Below are 16,270 nucleotides of genomic sequence, written 5' to 3'. Positions count from 1 at the left end.
ATGAATAATTTGTAATAAGCATTTACTGAATTTAAACAGCAATTATTATGTTTTGACAACAATATAAATCCAGAGAGACTTATCCATGTAATTTATTTATTCATGAATTTTTTTGTAAACGCCCTACTAAATTTTAATGGTCTAAGGGTAAGTTCTTAAGTAAACGCATGTGTTTCAGAGTGCTGGTGCACAACCAAACTCTACAACACTGAAGCAATCCAAGCTAATAGTCTGCAGTTCCTGCACCAAAAATGGACATTAAACTGCCAGTGCAGTCTAATGTTTTTTAAAAACCGGCCACTCATGTGCCACAACACTACTGATCTTTTTCAGTTGTCAAAAAAAAAGTGTCTCAAAAATATTTGAATTCCTGAGGTACAATACACTAGACAATTATTTTGAAAAGCAAGATCATTTCTCCGGTAGTCAGTCTGTTTGGACACAAAAAAGTACTTCCTCTGCTGCCTTTTTAACTGTTGACTAAGCAGTGCCTGTATTTGAAAAGAAGAATCCATGGAGTTGCATGGTTTAAGAGAAACTCTAAATTGTGTTACCTTTGACAAATGGTTGCAAAACTTGAATTTTGTGGTAAAAATGCCTCACCCTTAGCTACAACTGATTCATTACTAAGTAATAGAAGGCAGTTCTTCTCGATTAAAAACACACTGGTGTGAAGGAAGGTGTGGAAAGCATTCTTAGACCATTTTTTGACATAGCTGCACTAAATGATTTGTTCAGTTATGTAGCACCTCAATTATCTGCTACGGGGATTATAAGACTCTACTTAATGCACACCATGACACTACAGACATGCACTTCGAAATGTAAAAATTTACTTTGCTAAAAAACTAGCCCACATCAAATAAAATTCTCTGTAATCCTCTTTTAAATACACCTTCTGCTAGAAGTAAACAAAGACAAAAAAGTAAATTGATACAGCTTTTAAGAATAAATATTGACACACAACTAAACTGGAAGTAAATTACTAACTAAACCAGCAGGGAAATAAAACTGCATAGTGTTCTTCCACTTTCATATCTTTTTGTGGCCTGCTGCTATGGAGACATTCTTGCTGCAACTCTAGATATTTTCCAAGGAAAACTATTTTCTTCTCTTGGTCATTAATTTCTAAATGCATATTAAAAGAAACAGCAGAGCTAATATCTACCAACGCAAAACCACACACAAAGTAAAAAATGACAAAACAAAAATGTAGACTGCCAAAGTGATAAACAGCTACTCCCTTCCTCCCCCGAAATCAACTTCCCTCTTCTGTTCAGTCCATACATTTAACAACTTCAAAGTTAAAGTGTACAACTCGTTACTCACATTGAGTATACACAGAATGCTCCTGACTAATGTACTTTCAGTCTCTGAAGAGTTGCAAAGCGTTCTAAGATGATATGGATACCATATAGGGTAGCCAAGAAGATGGCTTATTAACTGAATGAATATCATCAGAATCATTTAATTGTTTTGAATGATTCAGAATGTAATTCTGAGACAGCAAAACTGGACACACGATGCACCTTAAATTTTATACATGTAGTAACTAATTCCAAAAGTTATATTACTAAAATTTAATGTCCGATGACCATATATTTTAATTTTATGAAACATCCTATAAATTAAACAAGTAATCTAACAAAAAACCACAAACTGAAGATTTGCTGAGAGCATTTTTCTTCAAAAGTGAACCAACATGGCTTGCACCTGACAATACCATATTTACTCTAGTCACAATCAACTAATTGCTTAATTCTGCTTACTTGAATGCCCAAAAAATTACAAAAGTCACTGACATTGCTACGTCTGTTGTTGTTGTAGCTGTTGTTGTTGTTGTTGTTGTTGTTGTTGTTGCTGCTGCTGCTGCTGCTGCTGCTGCTGTTGCTGTTGCTGCGGCTGCTGCTGGTTTTGTTGCTGATCTGTCAGGGAGGGATTGGTAGGAGTTCTTGTTTGTTTCTCCATTTCTGCTATCTGTCGGTGCCTGCGCATATTTGATAGTATACCATCCAGACTCGTAGTTTTCTTTTTGGCACTACCAATTGGTTGTGCACCACGAGTTGGTAGTGGGCCTGGGTTAACTGTCGGCATTTCATCACTGAAGTCAAAGTCAGATTTCTCTTCAGGCCTGTAAAATACAGTAATTCAACTCAAAAGACTGCTTGTAATTATTGTGTCACTAAAAAGTAATGGCTAAAGAGAAACCTACAATTTCAATCCACAAATCTGACAGAAACCTCTTTGTTTGTGTTCACAGAGCAAGGACATTCTTGACATTCATTATAAGTAAACTAAACAATGACAGGAAACAAGAAGAGCATGTGAGAAATAGACATGATGTCAGAAACCTAATTGCTTTGCATTTGGTACATGCACAGTTGAGCAGGAAAGTGACAAAAATCACAATAAATATTGTGATCCAAATTAAATTTAGAATGAACTTGTACAGTCAGATAGACAAATGGACAGCAAAACAAGTGCTATTTATAGAAGTAACTCAGATTGTTTGCTTTTAATAATATATTCAAGGTTCAAATTTTTACTACACTGTAAAATAACGCGTAGTATATGGCATTTGCATTTATCTGTGAATTGTGTAACAGCAGTGGGAAAGTATTTATAGAAAGGAACATAACTGAAATGGCTGCTGAATATTATATTTGGACAATTTTTTTAATGTCAATTTTCAATTGTAAAATTATAAAAAATTTCGAAACTTTCTATAAATTTTTTTTAAGATTTTCAATTTTTTTCTATATATTGTCTCTATTCTGTTTAACATTAAAAATTATTTACAAAGTGATGATCATTTCCTGTAGTTTAACTCCCATCTTAAGTTCACATGTAGTTGCAGTTGCAGTGTACAAAATCAGTACCATCTATAACACTCTTATTTTAAATTTCCAGGTAAAATGTGTTAGGTACAGTCAGGTTATCTATGACACCAACTGAAACAAAAAACCTGTACGGTGTCATAACTTTTATTAATAAACTGAAGCATCCATGTAATTATTTACGACACAGTCAGTAACTGCAAGTAGAGATTTGCCATGTACACTGTACTTTAAGTCAATCATAAAACATAAAATATGCATTACATCATCACATTGGATAACTTGTCCAAACAGTAAAAATACATGTATGCCAGGTGACACATGACCCCCGAGTTACAGTAAAACAAACAAACACACACACACACACACACACACACACACACACACACACACACACACACACACAGAGAGAGAGAGAGAGAGAGAGAGAGAGAGAGAGAGAGAGTCCTGGTTGGACAAACAATGCCAGTGCTGCTTTTCGGCAGTTCAATGGGTTATGGTGGGGGTGTGTGGCATGTGGGGTGGGTAAAGAGGGAGAGAGGCAGGAGGCAGGAGGAGGATTGTGGTCAGGTTGCTAGTGCCTTGGAGGGAGGGAGGGAGGGAGGCAGGCGGCTGTTTGCCAGAAAGGAATGTGGGAGAGAGGGGTGACAGATATATGGGCTAGGCACATAATGCACAGCTGTAGGAGTCAGTAGGGAGCGGCACACACCGAAGGTGATGTGGGGACGTGAATTGGGAGGGGGTGACAGGACAGAGGAAGGTGAAACTGTTGGGTGGAGGGTGTGGGGACAGTAGGTTACTGTACATACAGGAGGCCACAACAATTATGGAGATAGAGGCCAGGGTAATTACAGGAGTGAAGGATGGGAAATAAGAATAACTCCCATCTGTGTAGTTTAAAGAAGCTTATTGTGGAGGGAAGTAGTCACACGACTTGCGTTGTGGAGCAGCCATTGAAACTGAGTGTGTTGTGCTCAGCTGCATGTTGTGCTGGGAGGTGGGTGGGTGGACTGGGCATCTCTTAAGACCTTGGTCAACCACTGGAATATGATCCCAGTGGCAAAGGGATAGGAGTGGGACAGATCAGTTCTGAACCGTCTCCTTCATCAGGGCTTTGATATCTCTCATCATGCCCTGAAATGACACACATCCTACCCAAGATCCTTCGCAATCTGCCCCCCTCCCCCCCCCCCCCCCCTCCCCCCACTAGTGTTCTGTCACCCACGCATCATCCTAGTCCATCCCTATGCCACTCACTCCCAGACATAACCCATTGCCACATGGACCATATCCCTGTGGACATGCCAGATCCATCCTCCCAGCACTTCCTACTCCAATCCAGTCACAGGCTTATCATATTCCATCACAGGCCGGGCCACCTGTGAAAGCAGCTGTGTCATACACCAACTGTGTTGCAAACACTGCACAGTTTCTTTTTTCTTTTTTGTGTTGGTATGACTACCAACCAGATGTCCACCGGGATGAACCACCACTGCCAAACTGTTCCCAAGAACAAAAATTGACCACTCGGAAGCACAGCTAAGCACACTATGCTCAATATCAACAGCTGCTTCAAAACCAAAGCCATCTGGATCTTTCCCTACACCGCCAGCTTTTGTAAACTATATAGATGGTATTTATCCTTACAACACATTCTTCACTCCAATAATCATCCTGGCCTCGATCTACAGTCACTCACTACCCCTCACCCTCCACTCAACAGTTTCAGCTTCCTCCATCTTGTTACCCACCCCCAATTCACATTCCCACATCACCTTCAGCATGTGTCCCTCCCCACTGGCTCTGACAACCTCAACTTACATGCCTAAGCCGTATACCTGCCATCCCTCCGACCTGCAGTCCTAGCCAGCAAACCAGCTGCTTCCTCCGAGCAGCTCACCACTCAACCCCAAATTCTCCCCCCTGCCTCTCTCCTTCTATCCACCTCGCCCATCTCAACAAATCCACCTGCCAAAATGCAGCACTGGCAATGTCTACCCAGCCAGCACCATGTTGGGGCATAGGTGCACATGCAAGTGTGTGTGTGTGTGTGTGTGTGTGTGTGTGTGTGTGTTTAGCAAGTTTTCTTTCTTTTTGTGTGTGTCTATATACGACTCAACATTTCTACTTTTCCGGGAGTGGTCTCATTTAACCCAAAAGTATTTAAATTCTACAAGAACTTTTCTGCAACTTTAAACATGGTGGTCATAATTATGACTCTCGGTCCAGCCTAATCTATTTGCTTATTTTATTGTCTGTTCTTGGAATTCCCAATGTGTTTTCCTCCATCGCTCTTAGACCAGTCCTTAGTCTTTGAATGGTTTCTGCATTAAAAGTTCATGTCTCATTGCTGTATGTCAAACGAGATAATACACAATAAATGTAAACTTTCCTTTCTAGGCATATTGAAAGTTTAATTCTGAAAACCCTGTTTAGTTTAACAACAGCACTCCAGACAATTTTTACTCTTTGGCTAATTTCTTTTGCTGTCCATCCCATTGTATTCAATTGTACTCAATACAAAAACTACCAACTGGCAATACAACTTCATTGTTAAGTTGCAATATTTTCTTTTTTCACAGTACTCATTATTAAATGATACTGAACCACTTAAAATACATTTATTTTAGCATACCTTTTACCACATTCAAAATCTAATGAGTTTTTACATGGTAGGTCCTCAAATTGTCTACTTTAGAGTGTCAGTTTTTATAATGAAGCACATTTTAAGAAGCAAATGACTGATCAACATTACTGTCAAGAATAAATTTTTTTGCAACAAAGTGTCAGCTTTGAGTATTACAGTAACCTTTTAAATATATTTTAATTCTGAACCATGTGAATGCCTCCCATGCACCCTCCCCCACTCTCCTGGAATACCTACAAACACTGCCTGAAATTTTTGTCCCAGTGGGAAATTGACACTTAGTACTGTCAGATGTGAATCCACTGCCTTGAACACTGCACCATCTGACTATATCTGACAATAATTAAATTATTATCAATGGACTGAACATTTTCTCTTACTAAAACACAGCACAGATAATTGAAACTACTTCAAACACAATTATCATGAACTGTAGTGTCACCCCCTTCATAATCAAAATAAGCTAATAAAAATTTATTTCATCAGGATTCAAACTTGCTACCTTAAAAAACCAAGCATTACAATGTTATGCTAAGGAATCAACTCCGTCAGCAAGTGTATTATTCATTGCTCAGGGCTCCTTACCAAGCTGGGGTAGTAGAAGAGGTGAAGAAATTTTCAAGAACTACGTAATCCATCACAGAGTCGTCTGCATAAAAATCACATACATGATTAGCAACATGCAGTGGGAGAGGATAACAAAAGATGCATAGATCATAAGATTTTTCTCTGAGTCTTTTTAACAAGATACATTCATAGATAATGTAAGAAATGGCTCAAGATGAGAACTGTGATTTCATTGGAACTTTAAAGTCACAACATTTAACACTATGGAATAATGCATCAAGAGGGAATAAAGAAAGACAGAAAGAAAGAAATATAAATGTATTTGCGGTTCATTTATAAAAAAAATAATAAACATTAATAAAAATGAAGAAAGAATGGTGTGGTGTTGAATATCAACCCAGAAGATTGATGCATATCCCTACGCCTTCTTTACCAGCAAATGATGCTCACGAATGACAGAACAATAAATCAAATTAGTGTACAGGAGATCACTGTGTGGATTTATTTGCTTATGTGCATGTGAAGAACCAGGGCACAGGACAATCACAGTAATTTCGAAAGAGGAAGTACCTGCACGGGCACGATGTAGAGGCTCTGTGAATTGCTGGCTGCCGAAAAGCATGTCTCCTCAGAATAAGTGGAGGAAAACATGACAATGGCTGTATTAACATTGAAACAAATGAATTGATCTATAATTCTGCACTTTTATGTAGTGTTTGTGTGTTAGATGTGATCACTAAACTCTTTTGTTATTTGACGGACACTGTAAATGTTTTTGATATACACATATTATCGAAGAAATTGAAAATTGTATTATTTCCTTCTCACACAAAGCAAAAGAGAGAGAGAGAGAGAGAGAGAGAGAGAGAGAGAGAGAGAGAGAGAGAGAGAGAGAGAGAGAGAGAGAGAGAGTCCTAGGTTGCTGCACAGAAGACTATGGTCAACTAAAGAAAAAGAAAAGCAGAATAGTATTTAATCTCCAGTAAGTCAAATAAATCCAAAAAGGAGCACTGCAATGGCAAATCCTGCATTATGAAAGGAACATTAATACACTGAACATGAACTGTGACTTACAGACCAGTATTTGTCATTATAAGGTTCATGTTCCTTATGCTGGGAATCGAAGGACCATATGGGTTCCAGGGGTTTTCTTTCAATTTTGGTGACAAAGTGTTTGAAATCGTCATTCGTAGCATCACGGGGTACAACAGAAACAAAGTATCCATTATTATTTTAGTTTCTCGACCTTGGATTAGGAAAAATGCCATGAAACCTGTAGTGCTTTCTTTGCAATCTCATACGCAAAGATTATGACAGACAGTATTGTATTCCAGTCTCTCTGTTCAGCATCAACCTATGTAAAGAGCACAATGACCAAAGTCTTATTAAAATGTTCTGTGATGTCACTTGTCTGGAAGTGGTAGGCAGATATCATCCTTTGAGCAGTGTTGCATTGTGTAATTATTCCCGATACCAGTCTTGGCAAACACTTTTCTGCAACCGGCATTAATTACAGGTGGTGCCTCCTGCTTCAAAATTATGCATTCTACAAGAAACCTGGCATTTTTGATAGCTTCGGCACTTGATACAACCTTTCTAACAGTGTAGTGGGTAAAGTACTTAGTGCAGACCATTAATCACTTATTCCTACTCATCGGCTTCGGAAATCTTCCAAGAGGTCAACTACAAAAAAAAATGGTTCAAATGGCTCTGAGCACTATGGGACTTAACTTCTGAGGTCATTAGTCCCCTAGAACTTAGAACTACTTAAACCTAACTAACCTAAGGACATCACACACATCCATGCCCGAGGCAGGCTTCGAACCTGCGACCGTAGCGGTCTCGCGGTTCCAGACTGCAGCGCCTAGAGCCGCACAGCCACTTCGGCCGGCAGGTCAACTACAATCTTGTTAAATGGAGCAGCTACAAGTGGAATTGGTAGCAGATGTCCTGCAGGTAACTCCGGCATGTGTTTCCATTGTTGTCATTCTCTACGTTGGATTATGTATCTGACAGATAGATAGACGCCAGACAAATGATACTTGTTTCTGATGTTATCAAAGGTCTTTGCAAATAAATGTACCCTGATATCGGAACACCATGAAAAAACCTCAGTATGTCTTCACGTTATAATGTAACGGACCCAGACACACGTATAGTAGTATAGATACATCTCATTATTAATCATCACAGAACAACATATTTAGTGTACTATGCAATACATTGTGTCTTTTATTGTAGTCTTATATCTCCATTTGTGATTGTGAATTTCACAGTTAGTAATCTTTAGCTAACAGTACTTGGAATAATTATACATCCTGTAAATGACAAGTTAGTTGTGCTACTTCGTTTGCAAAATTACAATAGTTTGGAATTTCATATACACACATTGCACATTTTTAAAACAATTTCTAATGTGGAAAGGTGATGGTTAACTTTTATAATATAGATTTCTAAAATTAATAAATAGGAAGTTCTACAAACAGCACTAAGTAGTGTCGAGTGTAATAATTTTTAATATGTGTGAAAAGCTAGTTATAAGTACAGTCTTCCGCCTGCTGGCCAGCTGCCACATCAATTAAGTCTAAATTGTTCACTTAAGACTGCCAACAAAACCGGACACCCACTCAGAATTCTGAGGCCTGCCATGTGCACAATTTGGCAACAAGGTAGAATTCGGACGAGGCTAGAGGAAGTGTTGTCCCCTTAAGCTATTACCACAATGTATGTGATAGTGGTCTAGTGGTAAACACTGCATAATGTAGACAAAGTTCTGAGTTTGAGTCCATATACTTTCTTATTTTTTAAGCTGCATTTTGGCTGTCTTCTAAAGTTATCAGTCTGATGGAGCCTCAAAGATAATTCACTTCACTTTCAAACCCATCAGTAACAGCAAAAACTTCCAGCTCTTAGCTACAGCAAGATCAGAACAGTACACACTCAGAAGTTTCCTCATCCTACTGCAGCCATCAGACATCAAAAGTGCCATCTGACCACATGACCGTGGCATGGTGCTGTAAGTTTATTTATCAACTGACAGTTTCTTGTTTGAAGTTCTAGTACTTATCTTGCAATTATGTACTGGATTTTGCATGTTTGAAATTTATGAAAGTTGTGCAAGTATTGTAAAATAGAGTCACATGTGGAATTTGTCACATTTGTGACATGTTGTTCACTTTGAGTTTAATAGAGAGATGAAGGCTGAGTTTACATCCCACGAGTGAAACTTCATAGGGATCTGGTTATTATATGTGCAGCCATACTGTGGTATTCCATGGGCACCATGGTTACTCTGCAAAGTGGCATTACTACCAAAGATTATGTGACCAATCTCACTGATCAGGTTCATCCCATAGTACAATGTTTGTTCTCCAACAAGTGATGCTGAGTTCCAAGACAACAGGGCACTTGTTCACATGGCTCGCATCATCCAGGACTCGTTTTGTAAGTACAAGGATGAAGTGTCGCATCTTCCCTGGCAACCACGGTCACCAGATCACATTATTATTGAGCCTCTGCTGTCTACTTTGGGGAGAAAGGTGTGTGATAAGCATCCACATCCACCATCATTATCTGAACTTGCCATTATTTTGCAAGGAGTATGGTAAAAGATTACCTTGACAATTTCTACACCCTATTAGGCACAGTAACATGTTTTTTTTTTCCTTTTTCCATATTTTTGTCCTCCCTGTGTACATTCTAAAAACTAGTATAAATGCTCTTTGTACTCTTCTACTTGAATTCAATATTAGTCTCTCTTTACAAGACATGATATTTTATGCTGAATTCACTGCCAATGACAGTGCACCACAAATGATTGGTTACCACCATGTAGTGTTCACTGGTTTGTGGAAAACTATAAACAAATTAACTGGATGATGTATTAACTGTTTTCCTTACACTGTAATTACCACTAAATCCTCTCAAGTAGAACATTAGCATCAAATTGCAAAAAGGAACAATTTCACTTTCAAAAATAGTCAAGTACCAAGGAAACACACTTGGTCCTTTTGGAATCAAAAGTTCAAAATGACAGTACCTCACCACATGTTCACTCTGGAAGAATGGAAGCTAAGAATATTTCACATGTTCCCATCTTCATTTCTTTGATGTACATCTTTCTCTACATAACTGTAACACACTTCTCCTGCAGAAAACAGGCTAGGAAAAGCACTGTAATTGTATGGTATATGTGGATTTGATTTGGAAAGGAAAAGTATTTTCCAGTTTTCAGTGATAGTTGATAGTAAGAAAAGATGGTCACAAATCAGTTGTACATTACAAATAATAAGTTATACCTATAGCACAAAATTCATCAAAATAGAGCTGAAGTACTAAAGAATTGGAAAAGAGGAGTTCAAGAATAATTTATATCAGTGAGAAGTGCATTTTTCATCATATTCTGAAAATGTTCAATTTGCATTTTGAAGTTATAACAAATTCTGGCATTGTCAGAATTTGTGTCAAAATTACACCATTTGACAAGGCACCATCCTCAACTACAACTGTATAATGATGATACATTGCAAATATAATATGTTGAGCTACATATTAGTCTCTTTGTTATACATCAATGAAAATACTCAAACGATGTAGCAAATTTACATTAAATAAAGATTTACTTAAAGCATTTTTGCCTTCAAGAGAAAAGTCCACAATACTTCCAGCAATTTCATTTGACAGCATTAAGTGAATCAGCCATATAAATATATGAAATGGATTTCATGAACCCTGTTTTAGCAGACAAATCGTGTAACATCTCAACAAATAACTAGCACTAATTAACTTGGAATCGTTCTTCGAGTACTGTAATGTTGTTGACTGAACATAGTTTCGATTGTAAGAAACTGTATTAGATTTTCTGAAGTGTTGGTTGAGACAACTGACTGTTGGTGACCATTCTCCAAGATGAGTATGTAACACAGAATGAAGTCTGTGCTCAAACTAGACAGCAAAACTAATATTTCTTTCCGAGTCCTCAGCCTAGAAATCAGCACAAACATAAAAGTTATTTTCCAACAAATCCATATGTGTGTATCTTTATTCAGATAAAGTTAGTAATACAGTTGAACAAAGTGCTGCATAAGGCACCAAGGACTGGCTGTACATGACAAATGCGTGTAACACAATGTCAACTGATTACATCTGCTTATTCATTGTAAAGAAATCTACACGGACTGACAAAAACAAGAGAGTGGTATAGTAACCTACATTAGCTTCTTAATGGTAACTTTCCTTACAATGTTGTTATGTTAATTTAAAACAAGACCAAAAGGGGTATACCTATCACAGTTAACATTTGGAATGAAGAAAAGTAATTTTGCTGATTAACTGATAATTGTGGTGCTGGACTGATGTGAATATTCTGACAGGTCAACTATTTGGTAACTTTTTGTGATGTGAGGATTTAATTTTCTAGTTGAATGTGAATAGTGTTCACAGTTGAGCAGAGAAGTGGGGAAATGATATGGTACAGCTTCCATCCCCTTAAATTTGATTTGAACAGTTATTGAGTTACGTGATAGTGACTAATTTTTTAAATAATATAACAATTAGTAAATCTATGCTACTGCACATCTTGAGTTTTGCTGTTCTGCAAATGTGGCAGAAACAAAAGTCTTTCAAATTTAACCAGTTTCAGACAGTTATGACTTAGAGTAATGTTTTGTAGTGCAATGTCCACATTATTTTTAAAAATATTCTGGTCCACACATTTCGTACTATAGTCAATTTTAGTGCTAATTACTGTGGTGTTATGAGAACTGTGTAATCTCTCTATTTATGAAGTAAAGCTACCATTTTAGAGTGAAACATTTTTTCCTTATATTTAAGTTAGAAGTTAAAGTATTTTTTTCAGAGGAGAACCACCTCCAAGGGCACTGATAGCAGTGCATTTCCTTTCTAACTGCCACTTGAACCAGTTTGGTGAGAAAATATGTAAAAGCCCACTAAAAGTGTGAAAGTGCTTGTGAAAATACTAAACATTGAGCAAGTGAGATTTTCTGTCTAAAAAATGAGCTGCAATGTGCAGCATAATTTAACTTTTTGTAACACATGAGGATTTATTTTTTTTAAGCAAGACAGGACTTGTACAATGTGAGATGTATATTAAAATGTAATCTTCGTTTACCCAAAAAGGACATCACTTAGGATGAAGATGACCAATTTCTATTAAAAATACAACTTCTGCATATTTTGTGCCATTGTACAATACACTGTATGTAAATATTTTGCATCGCGATTTTCATATGGCCAAGTCATATAAATACAAATTTGAAAAAGTTATGTACTGCAGCCCCCCATGAACCATGGACCTTGCTGTTGGTGGGGAGGCTTGCATGCCTCAACGATACAGATAGCCGTACTGTAGCTGCAACCACAACGGAGGGGTATCTGTTGAGAGGCCAGACAAACATGTGGTGCCTGAAGAGGGGCGGCAGCCTTTTCAGTAGTTGCAGGGGCAACAGTCTGGATGACTGACTGATCTGACCTTGTAACACTAACCAAAATGGCCTTGCCGTTCTGGTACTGCGAACAGCTGAAAGCAAGGGGAAACTACAGCCGTAATTCTTCCCGAGGTCATGCAGCTTTACTATAGATTAAATGATGATGGCGTCCTCTTGGGTAAAATACTCTGGAGGTAAAATAGTCCCCCATTCGGATCTCCAGGCCGGGACTACTCAAGAGGACATCGTTATCAGGAGAAAGAAAACTAGCTTTCTACGGATCGGAGTGTGGAATGTCAGATCCCTTAATCGGGCTGGTAGGTTAGAAAATTTAAAAAGGGAAATGGATAGGTTAAAGTTGGATATAGTGGGAATTAGTGAAGTTCGGTGGCAGGAGGAACAAGACTTTCGGTCAGGTGAATACAGGGTTATAAATACAAAATCAAATAGGGGTAATGCAAGAGTAGGTTTAATAATGAATAAAAAAAATAGGAATTAGGGTAAGCTAATACAAACAGCAGAGTGAACACATTATTGTGGTTAAGATAGACACGAAGCCCACACCTACTACAGTAGCACAAGTTTATATGCAAACTAGCTCTGCAGATGACGAAAAAATTGATGAAATGTATGATGAGATAAAAGAAATTAGTCAGGTAGTGAAGGGAGACGAAAATTTAATAGTCATGGGTGACTGGAATTCGAGAGTAGGAAAAGGGAGAGAAGGAAACATAGTAGGTGAATATGGATTGAGGCTAAGAAATGAGAGAGGTAGCTGCCTGGTAGAATTTTGTGCAGATCATAACTTAATCATAGCTAACACTTGGTTCAAGAATCATGAAAGAAGGTTGTATACATGGAAAAACCCTGGAGATACTAGTAAGTTTCAGATAGATTATATAATGGTAAGACAGAGATTTAGGAACCAGGTTTTAAACTGTAAGACATTTCCAGGGGCAGATGCGGACTCTGACCACAATCCATTGGTTATGAACTGTAGATTAAAACTGAAGAAACTGCAAAAAGGTCAGAATTTAAGGAGATGGGACCTGGATAAACTGACTAAACCAGAGGTTGTACAGAGTTTCAGGGAGATCATAAGGGAACAATTGACAGGAATGGGGGAAAGAAATACAGTAGCAGAAGAAGAATGGGTAGCTTTGAGGGATGAAATATTGAAGGCAGCAGAGGATCAAATAAGTAAAAAGACGAGGGCTAGTAAAAACCCTTGGGCAACAGAAGAAATGTTGAATATAACTGATGAAAAGAGAAAATATAAAAATGCAGTAAATGAAGAAGGCAAAAAGGAATATAAACGTTTCAAAAATGAGATCGACAGGAAATTCAAAATGGCTAAGCAGGGATGGCTAGAGGACAAATGTAAGGATGTTGCGGCTTATCTCACTAGGCGTTAGATAGATACTGCCTACTGGAAAATTAAAGAAACCTTTGGACAAAGGAGAACCACTTGCATGAATATCAAGAGTATCAAGAGCTTTGATGGAAACCCAGTTCTAAGCAAAGAAGGGATAGCAGAAAGGTGGAAGGGATATATAGAGGGTCTATACAAGGGCGATGTACTTGAGGACAATATTATGGAAATGGAAGAGGATGTAGATGAGGATGAAATGGGAGATATGATACTCCATGAAGAGTTTGACAAAGCACTGAAAGACCTGAGTCAAAACAAGGCCCCCAGAGAAGACAACATTCCATTAGAACTGACAGCCTTGGGAGAGCCAGTCCTGACAAAACTCGGCCATCTGGTGAGCAAGATGTATGAGAGGCGAAATACCCTCAGACTTCAAGAAGAATATAATAATTCCAATTCCAAAGAGAACAGGTGTTGACAGATGTGAAAATTACCGCACTATCAGTTTAATAAGCCACGGCTCCAAAATACTAACACGAGTTCTTCACAGACGAATGGAAAAACTGATAGAAGCCGATCTCGGGGAAAATCAGTTTGGATTCCGTAGAAATGTTGGAACACATGAGGCAATACTGACCCTACAACTTATCTTAGAAAAAAGATTAAGGAAAGGCAAACCTACGTTTCTAGCATTTGTAGACTTAGAGAAAGCTTTTGACAATGTTGATTGGAATACTCTCTTTCAAATTCTGAAGGTGGCAGGAGTAAAACACAGGTAGCAAAAGGCTATTTATAATTTGTACACAAAGCAGATGGCACTTATAAGAAACGAAGGGTATGAAAGGGAAGCAGTGGTTGGGAAGGGAGTGAGACAGGGTTTAGCCTATCCCCAATGCTATTCAATCTGTATATTGAGCAAGCAATAAAGGAAACAAAAGAAAAGTTCGGAGTAGGTATTAAAATCCATGGAGAAGAAATAAAAACTTTGAGGTTTGAAATGAGACACTTAAAGTAGTAAAGGAGTTTTGCTATTTGGGGAGCAAAATAACTGATGATGGTCGAAGTATAGACGATATAAAACGTAGACTGGCAATGGCAATAAAAGTGTTTCTGAAGAAGAGAAATTTGTTAACATCGAATATAGATTTAAATGTCAGGAAGTCGTTTCTGAAAGTATTTGTATGGAGTGTAGCCATGTATTGAAGTGAAACGTGGACGATAAATAGTTCAGACAAGAAGAGAATAGAAGCTTTCGAAATGTGGTGCTACAGAAGAATGCTGAAGATTAGACGGGTAGATCACATAACTAATGAGGAAGTATTGAATATAATTGGGGAGAAGAGGATCATGTGGCACAACTTGACTAGAAGAAGGGATCGGTTGGAAGGACATGTTCTGAGACATCAAGGGATCACCAATTTAGCATTGGAGGGCAGCGTGGAGGGTAACAATCGTAGAGGGAGACCAAGAGATGAATACACTAAGCAGATTCAGAAGGATGTAGGCAGCAGTAGGTACTGGGAGATGAAGAAGCATGCACATAATAGAGTAGCACGGGGAGCTGCATCAAACCAGTCTCAGGACTGAAGACCACAACAACAACAACAACAACAACAACAACATGTACTGCAGTTCTGATAAGATTTCTCATATAATATTTTTTTTGTGTTTAGATTTTTAACTCATTGTCTGGGGTCATGAGATATGATAAGTGTTTAACGTCCCGTCAACAACGAGGTCATTAGAGATGGAGCAGAAGCTCGGATTACTGAAGGATAGGGTAGGGTAGGAAATCGGCCGTGCCCTTTCGAAGGAACCACCCCAGCATTTGCCTGAAGCGTTTTAGGGAAATTACGGAAAACCTAAGTCAGGATGGCAGGACGCGGGTTTGAACTGTCGTCCTCCCGAAATTGAGTCCAGTGTGCTAACCACTGCGCCACCTCGCTCGGTGTGTCTGGGGTCACTTGTTGTCACTGAACTGCCCAGTTAGCTATTTGCAATATCTATCTGGCCAATAGGATGAGAGGGTGATGTGAAAAAGCAAGGTGGGATATTTTTACTTCCCCTCTTGTTTTGCCATCTGCCTCCTTAAAATTAATTTTTTCATGTCTGACAAATTACATTAACAAACTTGAGTATAATCTACATTTTCATTAAAGAGAAAGGTTGGCCCTCAATTTTAAAGAATATAGCACGAGATCTAATTTTGTTCTTAGTTTTATGTATGTAATTGTTTTTCTAATTTATTTGAACTATTCCTAGTTAATACTTTCATTATAGAGTGAAATTTGTAATTGTTCCATAACTTAAATTCTATTGTTGACTTATAAACAAATATAAATTCTGTAATAATTATAAACATTTGGAGGAACAACTAATAGTATTCTTAAAGGATCTATTT

At 38.0% G+C, this 16,270-nt stretch overlaps 1 protein-coding gene across 2 annotated transcripts in view; it reads right to left on the bottom strand.

Moving 5' to 3' along the window:
* Positions 1–1,579: 1,579 nt before the first annotated feature.
* Positions 1,580–16,270, bottom strand: part of LOC126284477 (KIN17-like protein) — a 37,303-nt gene continuing 22,612 nt past the window's right edge. For both annotated transcript variants that reach the window (XM_049983436.1, XM_049983435.1), the window contains exon 3: positions 1,580–2,131. In XM_049983436.1, the coding sequence (XP_049839393.1) occupies positions 1,807–2,131 (325 nt within the window). In that variant the 3' untranslated portion in view covers positions 1,580–1,806. The remainder of the gene's footprint in view (positions 2,132–16,270) is intronic.

This window comes from Schistocerca gregaria, chromosome 8 (assembly GCF_023897955.1).
Source record: "Schistocerca gregaria isolate iqSchGreg1 chromosome 8, iqSchGreg1.2, whole genome shotgun sequence".
NCBI classification, from domain to species: Eukaryota; Metazoa; Arthropoda; class Insecta; order Orthoptera; family Acrididae; genus Schistocerca; species Schistocerca gregaria.
Note: the sequence above shows the minus strand (reverse complement) of the source record. Positions and strands in the feature narration are given on the sequence as shown.